Consider the following 20,086-nt stretch of genomic DNA (forward strand, 5'->3'; position numbering starts at 1 on the left):
GGAAAAAAGCTTTATATTTATTTCCCCTTTTTACAAGAACATGGTTTGCTATTTACACTTCCTGGATGATATTTTTATAATTTGCAAAGGTTCATATGAGGAATTGGAAGAATTTATTGAGTACCTTAATTCCACAACCCAGTTCTTGAAATTTACTTATGACATCAAGGGTGATGAAATTCATTATCTGGAAGTCAAATTAATCAAACAAAGTGTTGATGGAGAAATATAGAGAAGGTCAGAAAGACTTGCATTGTGTCTTTGTGGACTTGGAGAAAGCATATGATAGGGTGCCTAGAGAGGAGTTGTGGTATTGTATGAGGAAGTTAGGAGTAGCAGAGAGGTATGTCAGAGTGGTACCGGATATGTACGAGGGTAGTGTGATAGTGGTGAGGTCTGCAGTGGGAGTGACAGATGCATTTAAGGTGGAGGTGGGATTACATCAAGGATCAGCTCTGAGCCCTTTCTTATTTGCTATGGTGATGGACAGGTTGACAGACGAGATCAGCCAGGAGGCCCCATGGACTATGATGTTTGCAGATGACATTGTGATCTGTAGTGAGAGTAGGGACCAGGATGAGGAGACCATGGAGAGGTGGAGATATGCTCTAGAGAGGAGAGGAAAGAAGGTCAGCAGGACTAAGACAGTGTGTGTGAAAGAGGGGAGGCTAGAGTAATGGTGAGGATGCAGGGAGTAGAGTTGGCAAAGGTGGATGAGTTTAAGTACTTGGGATCAACAGTTCAGAGTAATGGTGAGTGTGGAAGAGAAGTAAAGAAGAGAGTATAGGCAGGGTGGAATGGGTGGACAACAGTGTCAGGAGTAATTTGTGACAGACGGGTACCAGTAAGAGTGAAAGGGAAGGTCTACAAGAGGGTAGTGAGACCAACTACGATGTATGGATTGGAGACAGTGGCATTGACAAAAAGGCAAGAGTCAGAGCTGGAAGTGTCAGAGTTAAAGATGTTAAGATTTGTACTGGGTGTGAGGAGGATGGACAGGATTAGGAATCAGTATATTAGAGGGTCAGCTCAGGTTGGACGGTGTAGAGACAAAGTCAGAGAGGGGAGATTGTGTTGGTTTGGACATGTGCTGAGGAGGGATGCTGACTATACTGGGAAAAGGATGCTATAGATGGAGCTGCCAGGTAATAGGAAAAGAGGAAGGCCTAAGATAAGGTTTATGGATGTGGTGAGAGAGGACATGCAGGTGGTTGGTGTGACAGAGCAAGATACAGAGGACAGGAAAAAATGGAAACAGATGATCCACTGTGACCCTAACGGGAACAGCCAAAAGAGAAGATGTCTTCAAATTAATCAAACAGCTATTGAACCACAAGTTCAAATATAAATTATACAGGAAAGAAATTTTTTTCAAACATCTATCTTTATTATAGTATTAATCATCCCCAACACCGAAAAAGGAGTACAGTAAAAGGACACATGGTCCTTGTAGCCCACATGACCTCCGAATATAAGTACTTAGTAAATGAGCTAAACTATACTGAACACCTTTTTCTTGAAAGAGGTTACCCCAACATTTTAAGTATGATAGTAAAGAGAAATACTGGATGGATGGGGTACCAAGTATATTCCTCTCTTGGGAAACAATTTGAAAAATGTTAAACTACAGTCATCACACAACAGAATCAACAAATCCAGCACTTATGAACAGAATTCTGTTTCCCCTATGAGGAATGCAGGAACTGCAAAAATTAACTATACTACATCTTTAATTCTTAAATATGGCCAAGACACTATTGAAATTCAAAATATCATAAGGAAGTACTGAGACCTTTTTTCCAAAATGCCAAATAGCCCAACAGTCTTTTCTAAACTACTATATTTTACCCGTCGTAGGAAATGAACTATTAAGGACAAAATTGTACAATAATTTTGATAGTAAAAAGCACAAGGATACCTACAAGTGTGGTATGTGCCAGCAGTGTAGACATATGCCACAGATGGCCAACTTGAAAATACATAGCTTAGGAACACAGCTTAGAGCTAATAGGTATTACACCTACTCCTCAAAAGGGGTAGTTTAGACTTCTGTTAGGTATGTTGGGAATATTATGTAGGTAAGATGGAAAACAGCCCTGAAACTAGGAAGGTACAGAAGCAAATGCCTTGTGGAACCATTTTCAGAACTGCAGAAATTCCATTCTTAAATTTTGCTTCCTGGAACAAGCTGATGTTAACCCAAGGAAAGGGCAGTGGGAGACCCTGCCTGAATATTGTGAATTACTATGGCAATTATGCCTACATGCAAGTGTCCCTCCTGGTCTCAATGATAAAATACTTCTTAACCCTGTACTGAAATTGCATGCTGCTAAACTTTAACACTGGGGGCAGTTCAGTGTGTTTTTGGATCTACATAATATATAAAAAAATGTTTTACATATTAAAAAATGTTTATAGATTAACAAGTGTATTACAGAGGTAAATCATTTGAGTTCAAATTATCATTTGATTTGTTCTTTAATTAATTTTAAATAACTAAAAATAGAATTTTATATTTAATAGTGTTAAATTATTATTTTCAACAGCACTACTTATGAATTTGTATGAACTTTTATAAACAAACGGTTTGTTACAGTTAAGGACACTGAGTAAAACATATACGGTTCCCAAACTGAATTTAGGGTTATGTTTAAATTATAGGAAATGATGTTCATCAACTACAACCAATGAAAAGAAAGTAGTGGTTATAACAACTGATTTTAATATGTTGATTTTTATTCTCATGAGTCTATGTAGGATGAAAGCATTCAATAAATCAATTATATTTTTAGTTTGCTCGGTCCTTGTGTGTGGTCATCACAGAGGAGGTTTTTTTTTAATGTTGGAATTTCTGTTTTTCACTTTTGGTTGCCAACAGCTGTTTTTGGTTTATACTGTGCATCTAAAAACATCAAGAATTAATTTAAAGCTACTTCAACATCTTTTGCTCACCTCCTACTTCAAAACTTTCGGTAGTTAAAGAAGAAAGAAGCTCAGGTGCAGAAGGAGCACTGGAGGAATTGCTTTCTGAAAGCAGGATCCAGAACCAACATTCTGTGTCTGAGATGCTCTCCTGAAATTTTCGTCCTCCAATGGAAAGGTACCGAAAGGAGGATATCTCCCCCAACCCCTTTTGTTATAAATGAAATGTACAATGACCACCATCCTCATGGACCAAGGTGTCAGAAGCTGCAGAGAAAACGTGAGACAAATAAATCTAATTATGCTTTTTTCATCCATCTCAGGAACAGGAAATTAATTACCACAGTAAATGTTACCCCTGAGGCACATTTGAGGTTCCTGATTTTAGAAATTACATTTTTAAGTATAATTTGCCCTTTCAGCTAAACCTATCAAAGATACTACTCTACAATTTGCAGATCTGAAATCATAATAACCTGTATGATAAACTCTCTTGTAAATATGCAGGATGGTCTTAGAAGCAGTGTTTAAAATATAATCAATGCTCTTACTCCATCAGTAAGAGATAATTCATCACCTTAGAAGCTGCCTTGTGGATTAAATCACTCTGGCACATGGACATATATATCAAGAGGTTCAAAGCCAAAATCCCACAGAGCCAACAAGCTGTATTTTCTTTGTAACATTAAACACTTCCATATCTTTTTTCTGAGGGGAAAAAAGGCACGGCCCTGTTAGAAACTTACCACTAATGTACATTTTTGAATAGATTCACTGTAGCCATCCTCACATTTGGGATATCCAGCCTATAGACAAGGTTTCTGAATCAAACTGTAATGAATTCCACAGCCTGAAGGATGCCCTAAGTAGGACTCTGATAAGATCAGGCAGTCCTCCAGGTAGGGGAAAACTCAACTTTCAGGTGACCACAGGAAGCCCCCCCATCCCATGTCTGAAGTGTCAATGAGCAGTTCTTAAGAAGGAAATGGAGGCTGAAAAGGCAAGCCTGGGTTGAGGCTATGTTGCTGAATCCACCACTTGAATTCACATTTCAGACAAGAAAGGATGGGCACTCTGACATCCAGAGGGTGGCAATGCTGAAGCCAAATTGACTCAAGGTACCACTGAAGCTTCTGCATGTGCAGTCTGGCAAGAGGGAGCACTACAAAAGAAGAGGCCACGAATCTCAGGACTCAAGGAAACTCTCTGGCTGAACAGCAAGCAGAAGAAAAGGAGACTGAAAGAAAGCGGTCAAGAACTTTTGGAGGTGGAAGAGAGGTCAACACTGGCACCATCAGAGTCCTGCAACCCAGGTACTCATGTTCTTGACAGGGAGTCGTCAGGACAAACTTTTGGAAGTTGACAGTGAACTCCAGACTTTGAAGCAGAGATATGGTGAACTACAGATCCTGTAACAGGCAACTGGGAGGTTTTGGTAAGAGGTAAATTCAGTATTCCATCTCCCAATATACCATGTAGTTTGACAATGTGTGGTACATTTGCTTGTGGCAAGTGCAAGGCTTGCAAGTATGTAATAAAAATCTTTCCTAGAATAAATAATGTTTCGTTTAGTACTTGTGGCCATTTTACTTGCAATACTGAAGGTGTTATATATGCCTTGAGTTGTCCTTGCAACAATTTTTATATTGGAGAAACAAAAAGGTGTTTTAAAACTAGAATCTTAGAGCATATGAGGGGTATTGCTAATAAAAAGGCAGAGAGAGTACAGTTTTGTACCTACCATAAATGTAGATGTCCGAACTGGATAGCATCTGCAGTCATAACAACTGGGTTGTCCTGTCGTCAGGCAGCCCTTCAGTCGGCCGGATTCCAAAGTCCGGGTCCGCTCGCTGATGTCGCACTTCACCCGACGTCATCTCTGTTGGTCTTCGGGTATAAAAGCATCAGCCGACGCCATTTTCCTCAGTGTTTCTTGCCCCAGATGCCAGTAGCCCTCTTGAAGGCTAAAATTTGGATAGATGCCAATGTTTCCAAAAAGATAGAGGTAAACACAAAAATAAGCATGTATGTACATATATACAAACAAATACACCATAAAAGACTCCCCACCAGCTAGCTATTAGGAGGGTAAACACCCTAGGAGTACCACAGAGGGAAGGAGGGAGGGTAATCTGACTGCAGATGCTATCCAGTTCGGACATCTACATTTATGGTAGGTACAAAACTGTACTATGTCCTTCATGGATGCATCTGCAGTCATAACAACTGGGTAGAATACCATAGCCAACTAGGGAGGAGGATAAAACTAGATTATGGTGTGTTTAGGATCCCTTGCAGTACAGCAGTGGCAAACCCTGCTCGGGATCTGGAATATAGAGGCAAATTATAATGCTTGGCAAATGTATGCACGGAGGTCCAAGTAGCCGCCTCAATAATGTCTTTGGTTGCCACTCCTCGTAAGAAGGCTGTGGTAGTGGCTGTTGCCCTTGTAGAATGAGGTCTTATGTTCTGTGGAATTGGTTTTCCATGGAAGGAGTAACAGAATCGTATGCAATTTCCTATCCATTTGGAGATTGTCTGTTTGGAAATAGCTTTTCCTTCCCTTCCTGTTGCATAGGCTACAAAAAGTTGGTCAGTCTTTCTGCTATTTTTGTTCTGTCCAAGTAGTAGCGTAGCTGTCTATGTACATCCAAGGTATGCAGTATTCTTTCCCTCTGTTTTGTGGGTTGGGAAAGAAGGTAGGTAGGTGGATTGCCTGGTTTAAAGACACTCTGGATACCACCTTAGGCATAAATGTAGGATTAGTCCTCATGGACACTCTATCTTGGTGGAAGATTAGGAAGGGTTGCACTGCCATTAAGGCCTGTAGTTCTGAAACCCTCCTTGCTGAAGTAATTGCCAGTAGGAAAGCAGTTTTCCATGACAGGTGTTGTAGGTCTGCTGTTGCTGCTGGTTCAAAGGGTGATAGTGTCAACTTTTCTAGCACAAAGTTTAAGTCCCAAGCTGGTAATGGTGGTTTCCTTGGAGGTTTTACATTCTTGATTCCTCTGAGGAACTGCCTGAGCAAAGGGTGCGAAAAACAGGTGGATCAAAGCTGTATTCTGCTGAAATAGCTGATGCATGTATCTTGGAGGAGTAGGACAGGCCTGAATGAAGAAGTTCGGCCAGATACTCCAGAATGTTAGGCATATCTATGTTTGACACATCTTTTCCTCTTTCCGTACTCCAAATGACAAACCTTTTCCATTTTCCAGCATAGTTCCTTCTTGTTGAAGGTCTGCGTGCTTCAAGAATAATGTCTTTAACTCTTTGGGAAAGTTCTGGATTAGCTGCTGCTATGTGATGTTCCATGCAGTCAGTTGCAACGTTTTTAGGTTTGGATGTATGATGCTGTAGTTGCTCTGAGTTAACATCAAAGGCATCAGGGGTATTGGCCACATATTGTTCCGAGACATGCTCCTCAGCAGTGGGTACCAGTGTTGCCTTGGCCAGTTTGGAGCTATCAGGATTATCCTTGGACGTTCTTCCTTGATTTTTAGTAGTAATTTGTGTATCAAGGGAAGAGGTGGGAATGCATATGCTGTTAGGCCTTTCCAGCTGAAGGAGAGCGAATCCACTTTCCATGCTAGTGGGTGGAATGTCCTTGTGCAGAACATTTTGAGCTGGTGATTGAGAGGTGATGCGAATAGATCTATCTGAGGCATTCCCCATTTCTTTGAGATGGTCTTGAAGATGTCCGGGTGCAGCTTCCATTCGTGGGCATCCGATGTGGTTCTGCTTAATATGTCTGCTAGAGTATTTTCTTTTCCCGGTACAAATATTGCCTGTAACTGGATGTTGTAGCTGAGTGCCAGGGTCCACAGCTCCAAAGTCATTCTGCATAGGGGGTATGAATGAGTGCCTCACTGTTTGTTGATGTACCACATGACTGTGGTGTTGTCTGTCCTTATCATCAACTGGCCCTCTTGGAGAAATGGTTTGAACTTTTGGATTGCCAGTTTTACTGCCAGCATTTCTTTTAGGTTGATGTGCAGGTGAAGTTGATCCTGTGTCCACAATCCTTGCACGCATTTGTCCAGCATGTGGGCCCCCCATCCTAGGTCTGAAGCGCCTGTTGTGATGGTCTGGCTTGCTTGACATCTGCGAAAGGGTAGGCCTGGGTTTGACTGACATGCCTGAGCCCACCATAGGAACTCCTGCTTTAAGCATGGAATTAGTGGGATTTCTGTTTCTAGGCTGTGTCTGTGTTGGGACCATAAATTCTTTAGGTACCACTGTAGTTTTCTCATATGTAGTCTGGCAAATGGGACCAAGATTATGCATGATGCCATGAAGCCCAAGGCCTGCAGTACTTTTCTTGCTGTTAACTTGTTCAGTTTTGTTAGTGCCAAGAAGTAAAGAGGGAGTTCTTTTGTTTTTCTGTAGTCAGGAATGCCATTTGTTTTACTGTGTCCAATTCCGCCCAAGAATGTCCTTGTTTGGGATGGTATCAGCCTTGACTTTTGTAAATTGACTGTGTATCCCAGTGCTTGTAGCAAGTAAATGACCCTTTGTAAATCTGTTGTCAGCTTGCTTTTGTTGTCCCCTTGTAACAGGCAGTCGTCCAGGTATGGGTAAATTTGAATTCCTGTAGTCTGCAATGGGCGATTACTGATGCCAGGCATTTTGTGAATACTCTGGGCGCAGTAGATAAGCCAAAGGGCAATGCTGAGAATTGATAGTGCTCTGATCCTGCAAGAAATCTGAGGTATCTTCTGCAGATTGGTCGAATGGGGACGTGCAGGTATGCCTCCTTGAGATCTAGAGTTACCAGCCAAGACTCCTTGCCCAGCATGGGAAGAAGTTGCTGTAGGGTCAGCATTTTGAATTTTGGGACAATGATGTATGTATTTAAGGTGGACAGGTCGAGAATTGGTCTCCAACTTTTTCCTTTCTTGGAACTAGGAATAGTCTGGAGTAGAACCCCTTTCCTTGCTCTGCTGTTGGCACTCTTTCCACAGCTCTCATGTTTGCTAACTCCATTATCTGTTGTAGTGCCTCTGTTTTTGATTTGGAGGTAGATTTGGCATTCCTCTTTGACTGGTAAAGTGTGGAAGTGAAACCGTAACCTTGATCTATGGTTTGTAAAATCCACTTGTCTTTTGTTATGTAGTGCCAGTTCTTTGAAAATAAGGTTAACTTTCCGCCTAGAGGAGCTGCTATTTGTTCCCTGGTAGGCGGATTTAGGTTAAGTCACTGTGGTTGTGCTGATGTGGTGGCAGTGGTTGTGTCTGTGCCTCTGTTGTTACCTTGCCACTGTCGTCCCTCTGTAGGCACCTCCTCTGGATTGGTTTCTGCCTCTGGAACGCCTATTCCTGCCCCTTTGAAATTTTGTGGAGTCAGGAAAGGACCAATTTTGGCAGGCCAGTTCCTGCTAAACCTTGGGGTTGAACCTGCAAGAAATCTTTAACCGCTTGAACAGATTTTGCCTTTTCTTCCATTTTCTTCATAACCTGCTGGGCAGGTGTACCAAACAAACTTGTCTTATCCATAGGAGCATCTAGCAACTTAGCTTTAACATGATCCGCAAAGCTTGCTCCTTTAGCCATGCATGCCTTCTTATCACTGTGCCAGTCATGGCTGATCTAAATGAAGCCTCCAGTGCATCATAGCCACATTTTAAGGAATGGTTGCTAACCTGTTGTATGTTATTTACCATTTCTAATACATATTTCTTATCAAGAGATTCTTCAGTGCTTAGTTTTTAGTTAACTGATCAAGCATAAACGCTTGGTATTGTATCATGTGAAACTGACAGTTTAAAGCTCTAGCTGAGAGAGTAGCTGAAGTGTAGACCTTTTTACCCCATCTGTCTAATGACCTTGCTTCCCTTTCAGAAGGAATAGGGTTTTTAGCTATGGTCGCTGCTACTGCCTTGGGACCCTGGGATATAGTTTCGGGGTCTGCAAGTGGGGCCTTGTAAAGGTGGTGATGAGTATCTGGCACCCTGTAAAATCTGTCTGGTTTGGCAGGGGCTGGGGTAAAGAATCTGGAGCGGAGCAGACATCATTGAAAGCATCATCCACCACAGAGAGAACAGGAGGTATAGCTAAGGGCCTGTGCTGTGGGAGGTGCAGAAAGGTCCTAAGACTTTTCTGGAGTCTGAAAATCCTGTTGCTGCCATTGGAACTGCTCTCGCATGGCATGTAAGGTTTCCCCAAAGGAGAATTCTTCTGGTGGGGAAGCAGCTGGAATGGATTCTTCAGCATCAGAATCTTCAAAATTGGAGAAAGGAGCCTCTGGCTGGTCAGTTATGTCTGATTCGTCAGCAGAATCATCAGAGGACACTGGCTCAGGGGCTCTGCCCTAGGTCTCTTCTCTGGGGCTGAGAGGCCCTGTCTGGGTGAGATTGAGATCCTCTAATTAATGAAATTAAATCTTCTGCCAAAGTAAGCATTTGAGAACTAGAAGAGGGCCTGGTTGTGGGCGGTTTAACAGGCACTGTCTTAGTAGTCTTGGCTGCTTTAGCCCTGGCGAAGGCCTTAATGGACATGGCTGCTGGAGGCCTAGCAGCACCACGTGCTGGGGTAGAGACATCCAAGGGAATGGTGTCTGATAAGTCAGTGGCAACCACCGTAGTGGATAAAATTTCTGAGGCCGATTCAAGAGTGGTAGCAGGGGCCTCAGTTGTAGAGATAGTTTCAGCTGTACTTTGATCAGTTTTCTCGGTTTCGCCAGAAACCGAGACACTCGCGGTTTGCTTAACCATGGTTTCAGCCGAAACCGCGGACCGCGAGTGTCGGTCTTTATCTTTGCGTTTTTTGGCAGATTGGGTAGTCGGAGGATCCGACGGCATAATGTACGCAAAATCAGAACCGAAAACTGTTCTGCAAACTCCGACCGACGCCTAAGCCGCTCGGTTGAAAGAAGCACAGGCTGAACAGGCTGCTACGTGGGCTGGGCCTAAACAAGGCAGACAATAAGAGTGGAAATCTTTATGAGGTATTTGTTTCCCACAGGTTAAACAATTATTAACTTTTTCTGACATCGGCTGAGGCAAGAAAGAGTCCCCAATGGGGTACTTAGCTTTAGAAGTCTTCGAAGTAGTATTCGGTAGAAGTAATCTCTGGATCCGACCGACCGGCACTTGCGAACAGCTTCTGCTTCGGGCGCCACGCGGCAAGAAAGACTGAGGAAAATGGCGTCGGCTGATGCTTTTATACCCGAAGACCAACAGAGATGACGTCGGGTGAAGTGCGACATCAGCCGAAGCCGGACCCGGACTTTGGAATCCGGCCGACTGAAGGGCTGCCTGACGACAGGACAACCCAGTTGTTATGACTGCAGATGCACCCATGAAGGACATCTCTATAGCGGAACACTTTAGTTTGTTTCATGATGGAGAAAGTAAAGGGCTGCAGGGCACTGTTTTGGAAAAAATACAAATATCTAGATTTGATGTTTCTTTTATTAAGAAACAGCTGCTTTTAAAAGAATCTACTTAATTTTAAAATTTGACACCCTGTCTCTAAGGGGACTAAATGAAGAATGTAATTGGAGAGCACTTCTTTAATTGTATAATTATTTAATTGATGTATTTGTATATGTATATATGGGGCAAGTATTTTACTGTATGTTATTCTCCTTGAAGGCTTTGGCTGAGACATTAGAGTTTTATTAAATCTGTTGGATACATTGGTGGTTGTTTCTTTTTTGCTGCAAGGCAACCTTTTACTTTGTGCATCAACTGGGAGAAGGTGCCTGAAGCAGGTCATCTAGATAAGGAAAAATCTGAATGAAATGGAGCCTGCAAAAGACAATCACAGGAGCTAGGCATTTTGTGAATACCGTTATGGTAGCAGAGAGGCCAAAGGGCAAAGCAGAGAACTGAAAATGAAAGGAAAATACAGAGACATGTAAAAACATCCTGAAAAGAGGGTGACTAGGATATAAAGGTAAACATCTTACTAATCCAAAGACACCAAAAAAGACTGGGGTAATAAAAGAGGAAACAGGGTTTGGAGAGTAAGCATCCAAAAAGAAGGGAACTTACGAAAGGTGCTGAGAGGAGAGGGATCCAGAATAAGTCTTAAAGTGCCCTCCTTTTGAGGAACCAGGAATATCCTGGAGTAAAATCCTTTTCCTACATGGGAAGCAGGAACAGGTTGAATAGTTCCTTGGTCCACCAGGGACCCAAGGACCTCTAAGAAATGAGGAGGTTGATCCGCAGGAGGGTGGGGGAATCTCTGAAAAAGGAAGGAGAGACCTCTACTCCATGAAGTAACTGATAGATGACAGAACCCAAGAATATGAGGTGATGGGATGCCAGTTTGGAAGACAGAGGAACGGCCGAAGAGACAATGGAACCTGGCTGAGGGGTACAGGGGACAAGATGTCAAAGAGAGGCATGTTTGTCGTGAGAATACTTAGCGGTAGGAAATTGCTTACCACTCTTACTGCCTTGAGGCTACCTGCAAACAAAATCAGGTATACTAGAATAATTCCTCTGGAACGTAGGGACAGGAGAAATATGTTTAAGGTCCTTCAAAGCCTTTCTTAAAGATACTTAAATATATCATCAGCAGCAGTCCCAAGATATTTTTATTATCCAAAGGAGCATCCAGCAACTTGGCCTTAATGTCTTCAGGTAAAGACTGCAGCTGAAGCCAAGAATAATGCCTTATGACAGACCCAAAGGCAGCTTCTCTGGAAGACGCAATGGTAGCATTGTAGCTACACTTGACAGAATGACAAGCCAACTGAGAGGAAGAACCCAAAATAGAAAGAGCAGAAGATTTTGTTTCAGAATCCAGGAGGTCAGAAAGAACCTGATAAACCTGGGCAATCAAGTCCAGAGCATATCTGATCTTGCGGGTCTGGTAGATGATGGCCAGAAAGGCCAAAATAGATGCAGTATAAACCTTCTTACTAATTCTCTCCACTGACTTACTACTCTTATCTGAAGGTAGAAGCTTGGAAGAGGTCAGAAGTTTAGAAGGTTTATCAGACGAGACAGACACCACAGCATGCTTAGCAAAAGGACAATCAAATAAGAATTGACAATCCTCAGCAGCCTTACAGAACCTGTCTGGTTTATTTGGAGCAGGAGGCTGAGAATCAGGAGACTTAGACTAGATATAAAGGTCTCTATCAAAGCAGCCAAGACAGGTGGTACTGCAGAAAATTTAGGATTGTCCACCTGAAACATAACATCTCTTCTTGATATCAGACACTTGAGAAGAATCCCATTTAAAGCATTACATCTTCCTAGTGAGAGCATCTCCAAAAGTCAGTTCCTCAAAAGGAGACTCAGGACTCACAGAATCTTCTTCAGAACCATAAGTCAAGGGAAAAGGCATATGGGAAGAGTAATACAAGGTCTCATCATCATCAGACTCTGAGTCTTCATCTGAGGAATTGGGTTCCCTAGTCTGGAAGGAGTTGAAGTCCAAGGGTGAGTAGGCACAGAAATCCCTTAGGGAGACTTCAGGGCCATTAAGACATTAAGCAGGTACTAGGTAAACTCCTGCCATTCCCTTTGAGGTGTACAGAAGTATGCTTATTTTTCTGCTTTTCCTTGGTAGGGACGTTAGCCCTAACAAACACTGGAGGTTCCGACCCTTGCTAAGATTCAGTAAGAGCACCTGGAACCTCTTCCTGGACCAGAATCTGCTAAACTCCTCTAGGGCCCTCTGAGATGATCAATCTCAGTTCCCCTCGATGCTCGGAGCAGGATGTGTGAAAAGAAGGATCCATGCTGGCCTATGATGGGGCTACAGCTGAGGAACTAGACAGACACTGGACGGCCTTAGAACTCAGCTGAGATTTCCTGTCCTCCTTACCTAACAGTACCTCAGGGTTAGAAGATTCTGCCATACTACACTGGGCTAACAGTTTAAGCCTCTGGTTCTCAAGATAGCTGTCCAGGGAAGACAACTGGCTTCTAAAAGTCTTAGGTACAAACACTTTACAAATGCTACAGGATGTATGGTCGTGGGAAGCACCCAGACAAAAAAGACACTGTTTGTGACTATCCTTATCAAGAATCTGCCTCCAGCACTGCCATTTTCCCTTCTTGGATGACATCAACTTTAGGTAACCAAAAGAGAACAAGACCAAAAGAAAAAAAAAGACCCCAATGGGGCTCTTATCTGACATATAGGTATTCAGCACAGCAAAAGGGCATTCAGACCAATGAGTGATGATGGCGTTCAGACTGGTGGCAAAGAAGTTCTGGGTAATTGCATTCATACATCATCTTAATGCCTTACAGCCTGTATGAGAAGCATGTGTGTGACGTATGGCATGTACAAGACCTAAAGGCTTTGGTATAGTGGCCAGACGTTGGGCTATCCTTGTCAGAAGAACCCTGTGGTGAGGAATACTGCATCAGTGACATACAAGGACATCTTCAGATAATTACCATTGAGATGTAGGCAGTCAGATCAACAAAGTCCTGTTTATACAACTGTTCCCATATTAAAGCACTCTGTCAAGTAGAAACTCCAACCAAAGAATATCAACAATTCATCCATAGGAAAATATATTTTGTATTTATCCACTGTGAAAACATCAATTTTTGCAAATACCAAGAACTATGAAGACTAGCATATCTGAACTCCTTGCCTTGACTCAGAGGACTGAGGAGATTCCCCTCCACACATTCTACATGAGTGTGTTAAATCAGCTTATATAGGCAATTCTATGCTAGAAGGGAGAGGCCTACTATTACAAAAGTGTGGAGCAGATGCAGTGCTGACTTCAGGGCACCAAAGCTACAAGTTACAGATTCTAGGCAGACACAGAGGAACCTGGATGACTGGATGGGAAACTGAAAATACAACTCTGGGATCCCACCTGTCTCTCTGCTGGACAGGGGAAACAGGTGCTGACTTTGTGAGAACATGGGTGAAATTCTTGGCTGGGCTTATAAGAGCCTCCAGTCCAATAGCCTAGTATCATCCTATGAATCTATGAACATTAATGCGAGTATTGTCCTTTCTCCCTCAAAGTGTGGTGACCTCTAAGCTACTTATAATATTTACAAGGATTCAGACAGCATAGCTCCCTGCATGGAGGGTTCAGAGGGATGCACAGCCTCAAGGAAAAATAAAGTGTGTTTCTGCATTTGTGCTTTTTCAGTAAAACTGAAAGTGTGTCATATTGCTTTCTGGTTTACCTTGAATGAGTTGGACTCAGTGAAGTCCCTCAGTCTCCATCTGCACATTGTCTGACTGCTCCAAGTCACTAAACTACAAGGCTGTGAAGCTATGTCTGATGTGACAGCATTCAAATAATTGTTCTCTACTCTTTCATACAAATCAGTTTAGCAAAAAAAATAATGGAGAGTGGGAATCTAAAGCTAATCCTGCACAGCATCCCCAAAAGAGCTTCAACTAATGGGGACACGTTAAGCTAAAATCATTTTTAAATATTTTTTAACTGCTACATATACTCGTGCAGAAATAAAAATGTTTCAGTTATCAAACATCAAAGAAAGCAAACCACAGCAGAAAAAAATTAAAATCAACTGCTGCATACCACATTTTTTCACTGCTTAGCCAGCTGTGGTGGTACTGAGTGACAAAGCCCTGACTATGAGCCAGGTCATCTCAGTTCAAATAGTGGCAAGGGTGCTTTATGGAGCTGGTAGGGGAAGGTGGCCATGCCCATCTGGGGTGGGGGTGGGGGGTAAGGGGGGCAGCTGAATACATACAGCCTCTGCTGAATACATTCATCCCACAGATGAAAGGCAGCATGACAGTGTGGATTCTGAAGGTAGGGCTTTCAGTTCAACAAGGCACTGGATCACTGCCTGTTTGCAGCTTTCATTGAGCGCAAATAAGCATGCTTTCATGGGGCAGGGTATCGTGGGTTCCCTTGGTGATGTGAGCAGCTTGTATCCAATGGGTAGGGTTAGGCCAAACAAATGCCCTCACTGCCAGGATGCCAGTGATGGTACAAACAATCCTTATGGCTGCCTGTACGACAGCTCCTCTGAACAGCTTTTGTCCCCATACTGCACTAGGGCAATTTCCTAGTATGGGGTAACAAATGAACAAAGTCTAACTTAGGGGAAGCTTGATGGTTGGAAAGCAAAGTGGTGAAATACACCTAAAGAAAAATTAAACTCTTCTTCACTACATGTATACCACCTTAGGCAGATAGAAATAATGCACCTTTTAAAATAATGGTTTAATACTTACTCCTTCATTGGTCAGTATATGAACTAACAGACCATTTCCACATCCTAAATCCACAAAGGACTGTTTCTCAGGAAGACTTTTCTTGATTTGTTCTTCTTCCCATAAGACCTAAAACAATTACAAGAAAATGTTTGCAGATATATTCTAATCACAATGTCAGTACTGTACTACCTATATTATTTTCGGAGAACACATGCCAGGATTTTTGAGGACTGTAACCCCTTGGTGTTAATGATCAACCTAACCTTATAACAAAACATGCCATTACTGAAAAAATATGAATGTTCCCAGGATTCAATAATGCCTACACTAAGCATACACCGTTCTGAGTGAAAAGATAACACAGGCACAACTCACACCTTCTTCCTCCTAATTTAAGTTTTCCAACTGATTTTCTTGCAGCATTAAATACTGACAGAGATTCATAAAGGTCACCACAAAGTGTACAGTACATGCGCACTTAGTGTAATCTTTCTGAGTGACTAGAAAGCATAAAAATGTGTTGGGGACGTTCTTGAATACATATTGTGCACACTTAGTGTGTTATTGAATCTCGCCCATTGTGTTTTTCAATGTGCATGTTGTGTAGCTGTATGAAAAGTGTCCAAGGGGATGCAGGAAAAACAAGAAAATGAACAAACTGGCCAATTTCTACACTCATATCCATTATGAACTACTGTGAAGCTTAAAATGGAACAAAAATAGACACAACAAAAAAACAAGAATGCTGAACCATACTATGCACCATTCTGTCACATGAGACACTCATAATGGTCTCTAACTACTATCCAAAATCACTACATACAGCAAATTATACACTTCATAATCCACTATCTCACTTATTCCACTTTGTTAACTTGCACACATTTAGCTGGGTAGAAAAAGCTAGGCCACTGACTTCTTCGGTGGAGAGCTGGAAGAGGAAAGTGCTGAACAGCATGGTAAAATATACTGTGACAGACAATGTTACAGAGAATGCATTTTACTATTCTGGTAACAGGATGAGCCCACTAGGTCCAAGTTCCTTTACACAGGAGACCCGGTGAATGCTACATGGTAAGCAGTTGTACAGTATATATACTGAGTTTAAGGGCCTCAGTACTACCAGTACAGGGTGAAGCTTGTTTGCAGCTCATGTCCTTAATCTTTTGTGCTACAATGCCACAAAATGCTACAGGCTGAACACATAACAATGAAAAGTATATAAAAATTAATAAAGTATAAATGAGACACTGGTTCTTCCCCACCTATCTGTTAAAAAGAGAGGAATTTCCACAGTGGGTACTGGAAATAATTTGAGAACTATCAGGGGAGATAGACATTTCTTCAGACGTTATAGCTAGTGAGTGAGATAAAATGACAGCAGAGTTTAAAACAGGGAAGAAATAAAAGAAATAAGAGTTATAGTTAAGTAACAATAAGTATTCAGAAGGGCCAAATAGAGGTTATGTACTTACCATAACATTCCATGTGAGTTGTTCTTCTTGCTTTTATTCTTACTGATGGGTTCGGAGCCAATCCTCAGCTCGAGTCGGCCAAGTTGCAAAGCTCGAGGTCTCTAACAACTCGAGGCTGAAACCCTATCCCACAATGCACCTCTACCTTCTCCAGATCTTGTTTGCTGCCAACAGCGATAAATAGAAACCAGAACTCCATGAAAATCCAAAGGCTAATAAAGGAGAGGCACTCCTCAGAAGAACCAAAACCAACACAGAGTCTCTCTCGAACTTCCAGACATTGGATGGGGGTAGGTTGGGGGGGGGTGTCATAAGAATGAAGGCGAGAACAACTCACATGGAACGTTATGGTAAGTTCATAACTTCTATATGTGAAGTTGTTCAATCTCGCCTTCATTCTTACTGATGGTAGCGTCCCCAGCACCACAATCTTGGGTGGATCACGGGAGTACCTGTTTAAGGACAGCAGAACGAAATGAAGCCCTGTCCCTAGAGGCCGTATCCACTTTGTAATGAGTTATGAAGGTATGTGGCGTAGACCACGTGGCAGCTGCACAAATAGAATCAATAGGTAGTCTGGCCAAAAAGGCTATGGACATAGAAACAGCTCTGGTTGAATGAGAATTGACCTTGTTGTCTAAAGAAATATCTGCCTCATGGTATATGAAGGATATACAATCAGACAGCCATCTAGATAAAGTAGCTTTAGATACTGCTGCACTTTTCTTGGAATCTGAGAAGGGATGAATAACTGATCCATTCTTCTATGGTCTTTAGTCCTATCTAAATAAAAACGAAGTTGCCTATGGACAGATACTGCTGCACTTTTCTTGGAATCTGAGAAGGAGATGAATTGATCCATTCTTCTATAGAAACAAAGTTGCCTATGGACATCAAGCTTGTGAAGCATATATTCCAAATGATTTGAGCGATTGGAAAAGAAAAAAGGTAATTCAACTGCTTGATTAAGGGTGTATTCTGAACAAACTTTTAGTAAAACGAAGGGTTTGTCCTGAGGGAAACCCTATCTTTGTGAAATATCAGATATGGGTGCTCAATAGAAAGGGCTTGCAACTCCGAAATTCTGTGTGCAGATGTAATGGCAACCAAGGTCTTCCAAGAAAGATATTTTGGCTCATAGGAAGAAGTGGGCTCAAATGGCAGGAGAATAATCTTGGATAGGACTAAATTCAAATTCCATGAAGCTGTAGGTGATCTAATGGGAGGTTTCAGATGCATCATACTCTTCCAAAAAGCCTTTGCCATCTTGTGGGACAGAATACCATTTCCTACTTCACCTATATTGAAATTAGATATAGCAGCGAGTTGTACCCGGACGGTTGCTGCTGCGGCTCCATTGTTGAACAGTTTGGTCAGAAACTCTAAAATATCTGATATGGAGGCTAGGAAGGGGTCAATATTATTCTGCTGAGCCCAGATTTAAAACCTTTTCCACTTACTGAGGTATAGATTTCCAGTGGAAGACTTATGTGAAGATAAAAGAATATGTTGAGCTTCCTTGGATACATTTTGGAACCTGGCTATTCTGGGAATTGGAGCAGCCAAGCTGTCAGTTTGATGGACTGAAGGGAAGGGTGAAGAGCTCCTGATGCATGGGTCAGAAGATCTGGCACTGGGTCCAGGATCCAAGGTTCTTCTAATAGATGAGGTTTCAGAAAGGGGAACCAGATTTGATGAGGCCAATATGGGGCTATTAAGATAAGTTCTTCTAATAGATGAGGTTTCAGAAAGGGGAACCAGATTTGATGAGGCCAATATGGGGCTATTAAGATAAGCGTCCTGCCCAGAAAACTGTCTTTCTGAAAAACTTTGGGAATCAGAGAAAAGGGAGGGCATGCATAAAGGAGTCCTGGGGGCCAATCGTGAATGAGCACATCCCTTGGGGAGTGTCCCTGTTGAGGGATCAGGGCAAAGTAGTTGCTGCATTTGGTGTTGGTGGGAGATGCAAAAAGGTTGCAGCAAGGCTGGCCCCATCTGCGGTAGATCATTTCCGCAACTTCGTTCTTGATGGACCACTAGTGAGGCAAGAAAATCGCTCTGCTGAGTTTGTCCGCTATAACGTTGAATTTCCCTGGGATGTGCGTTGCTATCAGAAAGTGCTGGGTGGACTCTGCCCATTTCCATACTCTGAGAACCTCTCAACAAAGGGGGTAAGATATGGTTCCACCCTGTTTGTTTATATAACAGACTACCGACATGTTGTCTGACTGGATTGCAATCGTGCCTAGAGGAAGAGAGTCTTGAAAGGACTGCAACGCTAAGAGAACTGCACTCATCTCTAGGACGTTTATGTGAAATTGGGGCTCGTGTTCCTGCCAAGTACCTTGGGCTGTCCGTCCCTGATAATGCCCCCCCACCCGATCAGGGAGGCATCCATGCTCACCATTGCAACTGGAGCCGGAAGGACAAAGGGACATCCCATGGTCACTGATTCGGACATTAGCCACCACCAAAGATTGTCCTTGCAAGAGTTGGTTATCAGAACTGGGTGATTCATTGGTAAGTCCTGAATAGGTCACTGAGTGAATAGCAGCCACTGTCGCAATGATAGCTGCCGCCATAGTGCCCAGCAGCTTGAGAATCTGAGATGCTGGTACTGTGCGTTTTGAGAGGAGGTCTACAATCTGATGTCGTAAGGCAAGCACTCTTTCTGAAGGAAGTTTTAAGAACATGTTGACTGTGTCTAAGTCTACTCCTATAAACACTATATGCTGCGAAGGCAATAAGCCAGACTTTCTTGAATTTATCGTGATGCCCAGTTGAAAACAGAGATCTAAGTTGAAGTCCCTTGCCCGAATAAGTTGATGCCTGGTGGGTGCGGTCAGGAGCCAGTTGTCCAAACATGGAAATACTTGGATTCCTTGATGCCTCAAGTGAGCCATGACCATTGCCATACATCACCTTGGGGGCTGTGGTGAGACCAAAGGGCAGGGCTTGAAACTAGAAATAACTGGCTCCCAACCTGAAGCGCAGGTGATCGCTGGATGGCCTGGCCATTTTCATATGGTAGTACGCATCCTGAAGATCTATCGAATACATCCAATTGTCTCCCTAGGAACGGGAGTATAGACTGAAGCGTGACCATCGGGAACTTTGTCTTTTTTACATACTTGTTGAGTCTGCTGAGGTCCAAAATCGGTCTCCAGTCCCCTGTTTTCTTTGGCACTAAAAAGAATCTTGAGTAAGTTCTGTATCCTTGCTGGTCTGCTGGGACTGGTTGGATGACTCTTTTTCTAACAATTTTTGAATCTCTAATGTGGCAACATTCCATAGACTGGGTGGAACATCCGGGATTCCTTTTGTTGGTTTGGGGTTGGTATGAAAGGGGATGAAATAGCCTCTGGATATAACATTTTGTATCCATCTGTCTTTTGAAATTTTGAGCCAGGCACCTAGGTACAAAAATAAATGTCCCCTGACTGCCTCTAGAGCAGGACAGTCAGGCCTCCTTTCAGGAGCACTGGCAGGGCTTGCCAAGGAACTGGTCCCTGTTGCCCTGGTTCTGCAGACCCCCCTCTGCCACGTGGGCATAGTCTTCCA

The 20,086-nt window shown here is 42.7% G+C and overlaps 1 protein-coding gene across 1 annotated transcript in view; it reads right to left on the bottom strand.

Moving 5' to 3' along the window:
- The window catches only part of TRMT44 (tRNA methyltransferase 44 homolog), a 587,826-nt gene that overhangs the window by 363,986 nt on the left and 203,754 nt on the right, over positions 1 to 20,086 (bottom strand). The window contains exon 5 of the mRNA XM_044063563.1: positions 15,069 to 15,176. Coding sequence (XP_043919498.1) covers positions 15,069 to 15,176 — 108 coding nt within the window. The remainder of the gene's footprint in view (positions 1 to 15,068; positions 15,177 to 20,086) is intronic.

Source organism: Protopterus annectens, chromosome 2.part1, assembly GCF_019279795.1.
Source record: "Protopterus annectens isolate FY-2018-M chromosome 2.part1, PAN1.0, whole genome shotgun sequence".
NCBI lineage: Eukaryota > Metazoa > Chordata > Ceratodontiformes > Protopteridae > Protopterus > Protopterus annectens.